Source organism: Vigna radiata, chromosome 8, assembly GCF_000741045.1.
Source record: "Vigna radiata var. radiata cultivar VC1973A chromosome 8, Vradiata_ver6, whole genome shotgun sequence".
Lineage (NCBI taxonomy): Eukaryota > Viridiplantae > Streptophyta > Magnoliopsida > Fabales > Fabaceae > Vigna > Vigna radiata.
The window spans coordinates 27,536,790-27,549,202 of record NC_028358.1 but is presented as its reverse complement, the minus strand read 5'-3'; the positions used below and the strand labels follow the sequence as shown (position 1 = coordinate 27,549,202).

At 31.2% G+C, this 12,413-nt stretch overlaps 1 protein-coding gene across 1 annotated transcript; it reads right to left on the bottom strand.

Annotated features, from left to right (window-relative positions):
• Positions 1-252: 252 nt before the first annotated feature.
• Positions 253-1,898, bottom strand: LOC106771630 (glutathione S-transferase F13). Its single transcript, XM_014657623.2, has 3 exons — positions 1,417-1,898; positions 1,293-1,341; positions 253-916 (listed from the first exon to the last, which is right to left on the bottom strand). The coding sequence occupies exons 1-3, from the start codon at positions 1,561-1,563 to the stop codon at positions 453-455; spliced, it is 660 nt and encodes a 219-aa protein (XP_014513109.1). The 5' UTR covers positions 1,564-1,898; the 3' UTR covers positions 253-452.
• Between the last annotated feature and the right edge of the window lie 10,515 nt (positions 1,899-12,413).

Below are 12,413 nucleotides of genomic sequence, written 5' to 3'. Positions count from 1 at the left end.
GTTTGTTTGACCCAAAAATTATGACCTTTTGCGTGTAACTTGAGGAGTCATCGATCCATCACTCTATGTATGTTCAGTGGTTTTGATAAAAGCTTTCGAAGTATTGTACTGACATAATTTACTTATTTGTTGACGTGTGAAAAATTAACTTAAAAGTTGATAAATTGATAATATTAAAAGTATACATGGTAAGTAAAACTAATTACTAATCAGATAAACGTGAAATTAATTATGTAAAAGGATTTAACTTACTTTCAAACACTACAACTCAATTAGTTTTTTAAATTAATCAAATGAAGATAACGGAACTCATTGTCCTTCTTAAAGACACTCTAAAAGCTGGTTGGTTTTCCAAACTCTAGTTACTTAAAATGAAAAGGATCATAGTTGCTACACTAGACAACATAGTACAACACACTAAGCATTAAGAATCTCACAGAACATGGAAACACTCATTCCTGATTCTTACCAAAAGTCATTCCTGGCTCAACCTTACTGAAAGCAGGCCTAGAAGAGATATCTTCCCACCAAGCTTTTACATGGGGACGCTCATTGATCATGGAAGCACAAGGGGTCTGCATTAAGTAGTGAGTTTCAGAGACATGGCTAAGATCAGCAAGGCTATAAAAGTCCCCAGCAAGGTACTTAGTGCTGCTCAGCTTTTCCTCGTACACATCCAGCACCTTTTTAAGCTTCTCAACGTTGGTGTCAATCACTGACTTGTCCGGTTCTTTACCTTGGAAAGGGGCCACGAAGTGCTCGTAGATAATAGGTGACACTGCTGGCTCGTAGTAGTGAGCCTCTACCTCCGTCCACACCTTCACCAGTGCACCTTCTTTTACGTCCTTGTGCCTTATCAGATCAGGTCCTGTTTCCTTGAACTTTTCAGCTACGTATGCAGTAATGGCCCTGGACTCTGTCATGCAAAGCCTCAAAAAGATACATCATTTGAAGATTAAGAAAAAGATTAAGAAAAAGATTGACACATTTTGGGCCATCACTAAACAGTTGCACTTTATAGGACATGCATTTGGAATTTAGCGACCATCATGTGGTTCAAGACCGTGATAGTCCAGAACCTCCACGTGATTTGAACTGCTAAGGATTCATGTTCTTGACATATATTGACAACGTATATATGATGATTTTGATTGAACAAAGACATGCTTGATATATAAATGTGATAAAAACTTGTATTCTGGGTAAGATTTTATGGACAAAAGGGGTTCATGCAAAGTGAGAAAATTGTAAAAATAGTATAGAACTGAAGAAGAAGAAGAATGAAAGTATACCAAAAAGAATGAGTTCACCGTCTTCGAGTACTGGAATCAAACCAAAGGGCTGCATGTGAAACAGTAGAAAAGTCAGTGGGTGGGAGCTAAGTTATCAAGAGAAGAGAAAAGTTGAAGGGCTTACATTCTTGGAGAGAAAAGGAGGCTGTTTATGCTCAGCAGTGAAAACATTGACCGGAACAAGTTCAAAGTCGACCTCTTTCTCATGGAGACAGATGATGGCACGGGTGGTGTTTGTGGACATTGGAAGACCATAAAGCTTGAGCGCCATTGTTTATGGTTTTGGCGGAGAGGGAGAGAGAGAGAGAGAGAGAGAGAGATGTATGATATGAAAGCAAGGTCGATTTATTAAGAGGTGTGAGTGAGCTTGGAGACGAAGCCTGCGCGCGATTTCAGTGTGGGGAAGGTTGGATTTGTCGTATTTGGGCTCTAACGTTTGCGTGAAAACAAGGTGAAAACTGAAGTCTCAGATTTGGACATGTTGCTGTCAGGTGCGTGCGCTCCCAAAATCTGTTTTCACTGACATTGCAATACAATACTGTTACTACTCACACCACAAAATAAATAGTCTTACTTTCTCCTTTTATATTCACTGCTCCAACCAAGATAAAAAGCTTATTCCCTACCTAAACATGGTAAAAACAGAAAAACCTGAGAATTTATAGAAAACCATAAAAGCATAGATAATCATGTAAGTTGAATGACTTTATTTTCAATTGAGATTTTCTTTTCCTTTTTCCTTATATATAAGTATCTTTACAACCGATTACCATGTGTTTCTGTTCATCATCGAAACTAATAATTAAAATTTTTAACTTGAGCAATTTGCTATAATGCCAGTGGATTTCTGTTCCCGCCAATTTCTCTTCAATCATGCATCGAAAAGGTAGAGTAATCGGATCCACCATATTTTATGGCATTGGAGAAAGAAATCCAGCATTTTATAAATAATAAAATAGGAGTTTCACCTGCAGAGAGGAAGAAATCCTATAAAAAATTTGTGATGCTCTCAGTCAAACACAACTTTCAGTGCATGTTTCAGAGAAAATTGTAGAATTTTAAACTCAAATGCTGCAAATACAATTTTAATATTAATTATCTGATTCGTACAGTCATTATAGAATTTTATGCATTATAGAAATAAATAAATGTCAACATGGTATTTAATATAGAAAGTAACTGTACACCACTTATGTTGTTTTTGAAATAAAACTTAGTTATTAATAACATACATATTAGATACATATATAGTTAAGAATGAGGTTCACTTGGAATGCAAAGGGTACAAGGAAACACATTCAACATGAGATTCAGTGCAACACATAAGGTATTGCTGAGTAAAAGTATTCTAAATTAAGTATACTGCACTGCTATTCAATAATATTTATAATGTATGGTAACATCATCAAACCTTGAATTCCCTTCATGAAATGACCCATCTGCACAATGTCAAATCACTAATAATACAAAACAAACCAATTCATTAGATATGTGATTTGAGGTTGGACCATTATATAATTATTACAATTAAAATTTAAAAAACTATATTTAAATATCAATAAATCATGCATGATCTAGTTCAGAATATAGTATTGAGGAGTCTCAAATAGTATTATAGGTCTACAGTTGTAGTAAAATATATAATGTCAGTAATTTTGCTGTAATAAATAGTTCAATACAAAAAAGGTAGTCCCCTTCTTCTGACTGTTTTTTTTTTCTTAACTCACAACAAAACAAAAGAAGTGTTAGCTTTTTGCATGCACCCCTTGATTTCCTCCTGAGCTCCATGAATTTGAAAATTCTCTTTTTGTTCTTCTTCAATTAAATGGTAACGAAGGTTCAAGTAGGCACACATATTCGTGGATTGAGATTTTGTGGAGGAGTTCAAAGAGGTATAATTTGGAGCGATTCTAAATTTGTTATTTCAAGATTTTTATCGTCTTATTCAAAAGTTTTTTGAATTCTGTATAAATTGTGTATAAGTGAAAAAGTGATTTTTTTTCATATAGTTTGATCTATATTTTGACATTTAAAATAGATTTCTAAATTGTGTAATTAATAATATAATTGTGACTTTGAGAATGTGTAATCGGAAAGTTAAAATATGATTATAGAATTTAGGATACAATTTTAACTTTTAGATTACATATTCTAATATATATCACAGAAAACATTTTTTCTTTTGCATAAAAAATATTTCAAATTATTTAATGGATAATAAACTTTAGGATCAAGAGAAAATTTTTAAATAGGTGATTATAACTAAAAACAATTTTTGATTACAAGATATTTAACCATTTCCCTTATTCTATAATTTAGGAAATTTCTAGATCAAGAAATTTGGAGTATATGTAGAACAACAAAAACCAACTAAACAATATAAATTTCGAACACTCATAATTTACAATAACAATGTGGATAGTAGTGATGAGAACAAAAATTATAATAAAAACAAATATTTTTACAAGTCAGATATATCCTATAAAGATTTCAACAAGATTACAATTTTCCAATTTTAAAGATACTCGTCCTCTTCTAGTCAAAAGACATTGTGCTTGCAGAAAATATTCGACACTCAAATCAGTCAAGTGCACCAATGAATAATAAATGTGGTAATTAATGAATGCACCTCGTAAAATGTGTTATTTACAATGGTTTTATGTCCCTTACCTATATAGGTTTGGTCACATGGCCCAATTACATGTTAATCTTGGATTATTGTGATAAATTGTGGACCTCCTTGGCTTAATTTGTGGATTATTATGAGTAATAGTTCGGTTAGCCATGATCTCATCCTATTCGAATATTCGTGGGCCGAGTATATATGTCGACATAGTAGGCTAACATGTATTCGGCCAAGAGCAGGTCCTATATTGTCATTGATGGAAACCCATCTAGGGAGCTTGATGGAGATCCGTCCAGGAAGCTACAACTTGAACCAAGCTAGGAGAATGGGAGAAGAAGAAGGACTTCAAGGACTCTAATGTTGTGGAGGTGGTGTTTCAAGCTTGTTTTCCCCTTCTCTTTAGCCTTGTAAATATGTACATATATCTTTCTTTAAACATTGTATTTGGGTTAAGGACTTACACATCCAAGTAGCTTATTAAACGTAGACGCTTTTGAAGATTTCACTACATCCGACTTAGAGGTCCAAAAAATGTGTGCTTACAGTGAAATGAAAGCCCTTTGAGTCTACTTTAAAAAAAACAATTAAGCTCGTTTGGATTTATGTGGAGGAATTTATGAGTCAAACAGCCAGAAAAGGTCATAGTTGCCAAGATGTTGTTAATTAGGCTAGTTTTGGGCTTCTAGCGTCATTTGAACCTTAGGAAGGTGAGGATCAACCTTTTAGCTTGTTTGAATCCTTGAAGAACGTTTTAGAGTTTGAGGGAGGATCTCATGCATCCCTCTTAGATGACTTCAAAGGAAGAAGGCTCCCATGCATCTCCCTTGTACGATTTCAAAGAGAGAAGGCTCTCATTCATCCCTCTTGTACAATTGGAAGCTTCAAAAGGATTATAGTTAAATCTACTCTCCTTACTCCTAAGAGTTCTTCTTCTCCGATAAAAGGAGAGGCTACCTCTTGTAAACATAACTTGGAAATAAATGTTAGTGAAACGTTGCCAAATTATAATCTCACTTTCTTTAAGTTCACTTAGGTTGTCTTCTACAAAGACCTTTCCCAAATCTTTACTGGTAAGTTGGTCTGACCTCCTTCAAGAGCATTTCCAAAACCACTATTTACATCATTCATGGCTTTCGCACATCACTCATGGGGTCTTCATCAACTTGTTTGAAGAAGGTTTACATCATTTGGTATCAAGAGCAAATGTTGTTTTCTTTAGATGTCTTAGAGTTAAGTCTTAAGTAATCAAGTTACAGGAAGACCTTCATGAAGACTTGTTTGTATGAAAGCTTTTGTAATTCAGTAGTTTTATATATAGGGTGTTATTTATCCTTGATTCCACGTACTATTTGCTTTAAAATTTGTTTTAGAGTTAGAAAAACTCTGTAATAATCGATTAACACTTATGATAATTGATTATCACATAGAGGTTTTCAAGTTTCCTAAACAGTCATTTTGTCTATGGAATAATCGATTATCAGCCCATGATAATCGATTACTCATAATCGATGATGGCTTACTAATCGATTATCCGATTATCCATTTGAGTTTTTAGGCATGTTTTTGGCTGTTGTGCATTCATTAAATGAATAATCGATTATTACAAGTGAATAATTGATTATCACACGTTAAATAGCTAAAAACAGATTTTTGGAGGTGTCTTTGAGGGAGATCCTTATATATTGATTTGAGACTCTCATTCTAATACATAGAAAATATGTGATAACTCTCCATTTTTCCCTATTTTTCTATGTTAATACTCTTCTTTTAGGTTAGTTTAGCTTTTAATTTTCTAGAATTAAGGTAGTTTAGAGTAATTAGGATAAAAATAGGTTTTTTTGAAAAATAGTGTTAATTTTTCCTTTTTAGTTAAATAAATAGGTTTTTAAATATATAAGTTTTTTTAGAAAAATAAATATATTTTTTAGGCTTTTTTCTTTTCTTTTTGCTCTTTAAAACTCATAATTTTTTTTTGTAGATCAAGTCTTTAAAGCATTGGGCTGAAGAAAGCTATTTGGCCCAACTAAATCTGGTTAAAAATTTGCTGAAATGATGAGATTGGACCAAGTCAGGAAATGGACCAGTGGAATGTTTCATCTATACTTCCGAGCTTTTCATCCTGTACCTCCAGTTTTTGAAAATACCTTTAATTAATGAAGTTGTTATCCGTAATTAATTTTGTATTGTTGAGGATTTCTATGCCTTGAATGAAATATTGATTACATCCCATTTTCCCTCCTACAAAACCTGGATCTCATTTCATTTCAAAAACTCTATTTCTCCTGTTACTAAATCTGCACCATCATTTTATTTCATCTATTAAGAAACTCTGCATCCCATTTACATTTGATGTAGTTTGTTATATAAATATTTAATTATATTTATTTATAATTATTTTTAAATATATTTATCAATATGTATGAATTTATAATTTAATTAAATAATTTTTAATTGTTAAAAAATAATTTTTATAAATTTATTAGATTTAATAAAAGTATTTAAAAATAAATAAATTTCTTTATCGAATATGAAAATGTAAGAAAAATTTATCGGACATGAATATCTGATAAGCTAGCGTTCGGATATGGAATTCCGATATATTGTTTGACCTTTATCTGTTCTCTCCTCTTTTCCTTAAACCACTCTCATTCTTATTTGTTCTCTCTTCCCCTCATTTGTCTCTATCTTTCTTATTCTTTCATCTTTTCCGCCTAAATTCTATATCGTATGGAATATTTTGAACTGAAATGTTTTTCCCATAGAGATTTAATTTTGTTATAACATTGGAAGTGTTTTTTGGTTGCAATATTTTTTAGAGGTTGGAAATCTAGAAATGCTACTAGGGACTATTTTTCCTCAAAAAACTATGTGTTTTGTTGATTATTTTGACAGGTTTGGTTTTCAGTGAATATCTACTCAGTGGCCAAGCACCTCGAGTTAAAGATGTAAATGACGAGGAGCCATTATTTCCAACAAAACCCATATTAAATGCAACTTTTGCAAACAAGGTGAGCTAATATTACGTGTGTTAAAGTTGTGAATTTATGTGGTGTTGGCATGTGTTAATGTTTTGCTTCATGTTTTTTTTATGTTGCTTTATTAATGTTTTGCTTCATGTGCTTTCTGTGTGTTAGAAAATGCAAGAGGAGAGAAGCTCTGTGTGTGCTAGAAACAGAGAATGCAAGAGGATAGGTAGAATGAAGTGAGAATGGAGAAAAAAAAATGAGATCCCAGAGAAAGATGTGCGTCACTTGCACACCGAAAAAGCTGTTTTTAAAGAAATCTTTGACTATTTCTTTTTTCATTTTTTTTAATATTAAATAGTTTTAAATAGGGGTGATGTAGGAATCATTTAAAAATTTGGAGGTGCAGGATGAAGGGAATTGAGATATAGGATGAAACCTCCGGACCAGCTTTGCAAGAGAATGTTTTAGGGGTGTTGCTCCCTTTACTTCCCCAAGTGTTCCTCCATCTCTCCACTATTTTCATTTATTTCAAAAATATTATATACCTCTCCACTATTTTCTTTTATTCCAAAAATATCCTACACTTTCCCACTATCATTAAGAATCTTTTCCTTTCTCTCTCTACATTAATGGAGTATTCACATGACTCAAATTTGAATTTGTGATATATTACAAAATATAAATTTCAGAGAAAACTTTAATATTAGTACTTCTACCATTTCTATTTTATAAAATTAAAAGTTAGATGCAAATACAAAATAATAAACATAACAATATTAATAGTAAATAATGGGCCAAGAACAACTTAAAAGGAGTGCTTCATCCTGCACCTCCAAACATTTCATCATGCACCTCCAAATTATAATAAAATTTCAAGTTTAACCCTAATTAAAAGGTTTTTTAATTTTTAAAAACTATTTTAATTGTTTAAACGTGGTCAAAGATTTCTAAGAGTCAGATTGAATTTCAGAGAGTCTGGTTTTACGTGCTTTTGTGCATCGGATTTCACCCCATTTTCATTTCTCACAGTCCTTTCTCATAACACCATTACTCTTCTCTCCTTTCTTAGAGCATCCTTTCTCTCACAACACCATTACCCTTCTTTCCTTTCTCATAACCTTCTTACTCTCCTTTCTCCTTTCTCAAAGAGCAATTTTCTTCACTGCTCAAAAGTTCCAGAGGTTGGTTCATGGTTTTAAGTTGTTTTTTTTTTTGCTGCTTTTGCATGTTTGTAGCATGTTTATAGACGGGATATATAGATTGGATGATTAGAAATTATTTAAATTTGTCTGATTTGGTTAATCTATCCATGGTTCTGTGATCCGAAACGCGATAGGCATATATCATATATGGGAAACCGATACAACCTACATCTGTAGGCTGTATCGGTTTTCCATATCTGATACATGTCTAATGCGTTTTTTTTTATTTTGCTTTGCGGTTTTATTTATGTTTCTTTTTGTTTTATTGTTTGTTGTTTTTATTTGAATTGTTTTATTTAAAATATTTTATTATTTAATTGCTTTTTAAATAGTTTATTATTTAATTGTTTTATTTTAAATAGTTTATTATTTAATTGTTTTATTTTAAATAGTTTATTATCTAATTGTTTTATTTTAAATAGTTTATTATTTAACTGTTTTATTTTAAATAGTTTATTGTGTATATTAATATTTGAATTTGTAAGAACCTAAATTTTTATCTTTATTCTCTTAAAATAAATAAAACCTTTAATACAACTCCTGGTTCATTTTACAAAATATTTTCTCTCTCTAGGAGCTGAACTCCTATAAGCTCTGCCTTCTCTCTAAGTCCATCTTTCATTGAATCAGAGAACTCCAATTTTGGTGGTGCTTTAGTGATCTCGGAGTAGAGATCCTCGATTCTATCCGATCAATTTTCAGATTCCGCACTGGTAAGTTATTCTCCCTTTCTCTCGTGCAACTCTGGAGTGGGAACATGCAACTGATTCTGTTGCATGTAACCCATTGTGTTTCCTTTTCAATTTCCAGCCTCAATCTCATTCTAAGGTTTGTCCTCCATCATGAATTGATGATCCTTAGGTGGTCTAGCACTTCCAAGAGTAAAAAGAGGGTATTTGGGGTATCCTTGAGCTAAAAAGGAGGTTTTGCTTGCTTGGATAAAGGTAAGGGGAGCTAGGCTTCATTTTTGTTTGATAGATTTTGGTTGCATGATTGTAAATTATGTTTTGAAAGATGAAATGATGTGCATGTGAAAACTGTTTGGATGTCTTTTGATTGTTTGAACATAAATCTGATGAAATTCCATGTTAGAGCAGGTGCTATTTGATGTGTGAATGATGAAACTGTGAATGTATGACTTGAATATGGTATGAATAATGTATGATGATGGAATTGAGTTTGTGAAAGCTATAAATGGTCATTATGCAGGTTACTAAGTAAAGGTATAATGGATGATACTATTTCAAGTTAGTGGAGAGAAAGTGAGGTAGTCAAATTGGGAAATTGAAGTTGAGAGTTGTTTTGGTCAGTTTAGACAGTCTAGGTAAGTCATATATGACTTGTTAGAAGTGTCAATATGGTGCAAAATAACTTCTAATTGGTAAATTCAGATTTAGCACCCTAAGTTCATCAAATGGAAGTCTTAGAAGGAAAATTGATGCATAAACACTAATTTATGGGATTAAGAATGCTTAGAACCAGTTAGGCAAGTCTAATTAATCATATAGATCAAGTTGGGAGTGTTAGAAACTCATTAAAGTGTCTTAGATGCACCAAAACCAGAAAAATAAGGTTTATGTCAAATACTGATAAGAATAATCGATTATCTCACTTGATAATCGGTTATTCTAGTCAGAACACCATATTTTCTTCAAAGTTCACGTAAATAATCGATTATCATATGTAATAATCGATTATTGTTGTCAGGAAATCATCCAGGACAGTTTTGAGTGGTTTTCGGAGTTCCGGGTATCATTTTTGGATGTTCCTTAGGTCGTTATGGGGGGTTTTTTACCCTTCCGGAACTGTTGGTGATGATTTTCAAGTCATTTTCATTGTCTAAGTATGATTTCACTGGGTTTTGGGTTGTTTGTGGTCTTTTGAAGCGTAATTAGTGTTATATATATGTTTGTATGCAAAGTAAAGTTGAAGAGTTACATGTACATGGTTTTATATGGATTCAATGTGATAATGTCATGGTAATTGGTGGTTCATGTCTTGAGATAAGTTTCAAAGTGAAAAGTGTGATTATTGGACGTAATTCCATGATCCTTAAGGGAGGTTACATGGTGGTGCCCTGTAGTTGTTGTGATTGACCGTATGAATGGCCGGAGTTCAGGATGGAGTTTATCCTAACATTCTAATGACCATCCATGCTCAATTAGAGAGTGATGAGTCATGTGGTGAGAATAGCAGGAGGTCCTAGTAATAGGTGCTACATGGAGGCCTGTTATTCGGTAAAGGGCTTACATTTGTGTGTGGTCGGGTGAAACCCCTCGGCAATGGCTTTGCAAAGCAGTAGGGCCACACAAGTGCACAAATCCCTGGAACTCGACATTTCATACTAGTCCGGATGGTCAAATCACATGGTCGGTCATTGGTAACAGAATAATGTATTCGGTCTCGGTCTGTATTATGTTATGATCCTCTGTATGCTATGTGTGATTGTATAACATGCTTTTTATACCTAACTCACCCTTTATTGCTTGCGTTGTTTGTGTATGTTTCCTTTTGCGATGATCATCCACTTGGATGTGAGCAGATGTTGATGAGCTTCCCTTGGAACTAGTGCTGGGAGGCGAGGACGTCATTGCAGCTTAGTTTCCTCTAGGATTCCTTAGCTAGGCTGTATTATTTTGAAATACTTTAGTGTACTTAGCTCGCGTCATTTTGAAGGACTTCTTGGTTTTTAAAACATTTAAATTTATGGTTATTTTAGAATAACTGTAAGTGAATTTTATTCCTTGTAAATGTTCTATTGTATTGTAAATGTAAGGACTCTTAAATATAGCTTTCAGTTGTATTTTTGGGATGTTACAGAATTCATGTTATGATTATTTTAAATATTATGTTTTAATTATTTTAAATTTTATGTTATAATTATTTTAAATATTTTATTATAATGATTGTATATGCGTTTTTTTTTTTTATTTTGTTTTACTTTTCTTTTTTCGTTTTATAGTTTATTCTTTTTATTTGAAATGAATGGTTTTATTTAAAATATTTTATTATTAAATTATTTTTCAAATAGTTTATTATTTAATTGTTTTATTTTAAATAGTTTATTATTTAATTGTTTTATTTTAAATAATTTATTATTTAATTGTTTTATTTTAAATAGTTTATAATTTAATTGTTTTATTTTAAATAGTTTATTATATAATTGTTTTATTTTAAATAGTTTATTATGTATATTAATATTTGAGTTCATTATTTTATGTTATAATTATTCTAAATATTATGTTTTAATTATTTCAAATTTTCTGTTATAATTATTTAAATATTCTGTTATAATAATTTTTCATGATTATTTTATTTTGTTTTACGGTTTTTTTTTTCTTAGTTTATTCTTTTTATTTGAAATGAATTGTTTTATTTAAAATATTTCATTATTAAATTATTTTTTAAATAGTTTATTATTTAATTGTTTTATTTTAAATCGTTTATTATTTAATTGTTTTATTTTAAATATTTTATTATTTAATTGTTTCGTTTTAAATAGTTTATTATGTATATTAATATTTGAATTAATTATTTTAAATATTCTGTTTTAATTATTTTTAATTTTCTGTTATAATTATTTTAAATATTCTATTATAATAATTTTAAATTTTGTGTTTTAATTTATTTAAATGTTTCTGTTATAATTATTTTAAACTTTCTTTTTAATTTTTTAATAGGAAGACGCTATTTGATTTTTATTTTAATATAATTGTTATAATTGAATTAATTATTTATTTATATAAACATTTGAATTAATTTTATTTATTTTGAATGGAATTATTTTAATTATTTTAAATATTATGTTTTACTTATTTTATATTTTTTGTTTTAATTATTTTAAATATTGTTATAATTATTTCAAATATTCTGTTAGTAAAATAATTTAAAATAGACATGGCTCGTACTCGAGGAGGTTCATCTTTACATCGCGGAGAGAGTTCCTCATAGAGTGAGAGGTGGAGACCTACTGCTTCTGCTCGTAGAAGACGTGGAGCAATTGAGTCTGATGTTCATGTTGAGGATGCAGTTGAGGATCATCCATTTGTGGAGCATGATATTGAGTAGGAGGAGGATCACGAGGATGTTGCTGAAGGTGGAGTTCTTGGAGGTCCATTAGAGACTTTAGTATTGACACATTACATTCACCATATTGCTTATGCGATATGGCAAGGTCGGGTAAGTGCAAAACTTTAATTCTAATGATTATTGTTTAGTTGAAATAATTTGATATTAAATATTATTGTTTAGGAATGAGATGAGATCAAGTTGATCTCCCATGGGAAGAAGTTAAACAGATTAGGGTCCTGCCACGAGGGCATTAGAG

Bases quoted from the DNA above. Each gene is read 5' to 3' on its own strand.
- LOC106771630 (XM_014657623.2), bottom strand. From the start codon at position 1,563: ATGGCGCTCAAGCTTTATGGTCTTCCAATGTCCACAAACACCACCCGT. The intron at 1,342-1,416 runs GTAAGCCCTTCA...TTTCACATGCAG, and splicing joins CTCCTTTTCTCTCCAAGAAT to CCCTTTGGTTTGATTCCAGT. The intron at 917-1,292 runs GTATACTTTCAT...TTTGCATGACAG, and splicing joins CGGTGAACTCATTCTTTTTG to AGTCCAGGGCCATTACTGCA.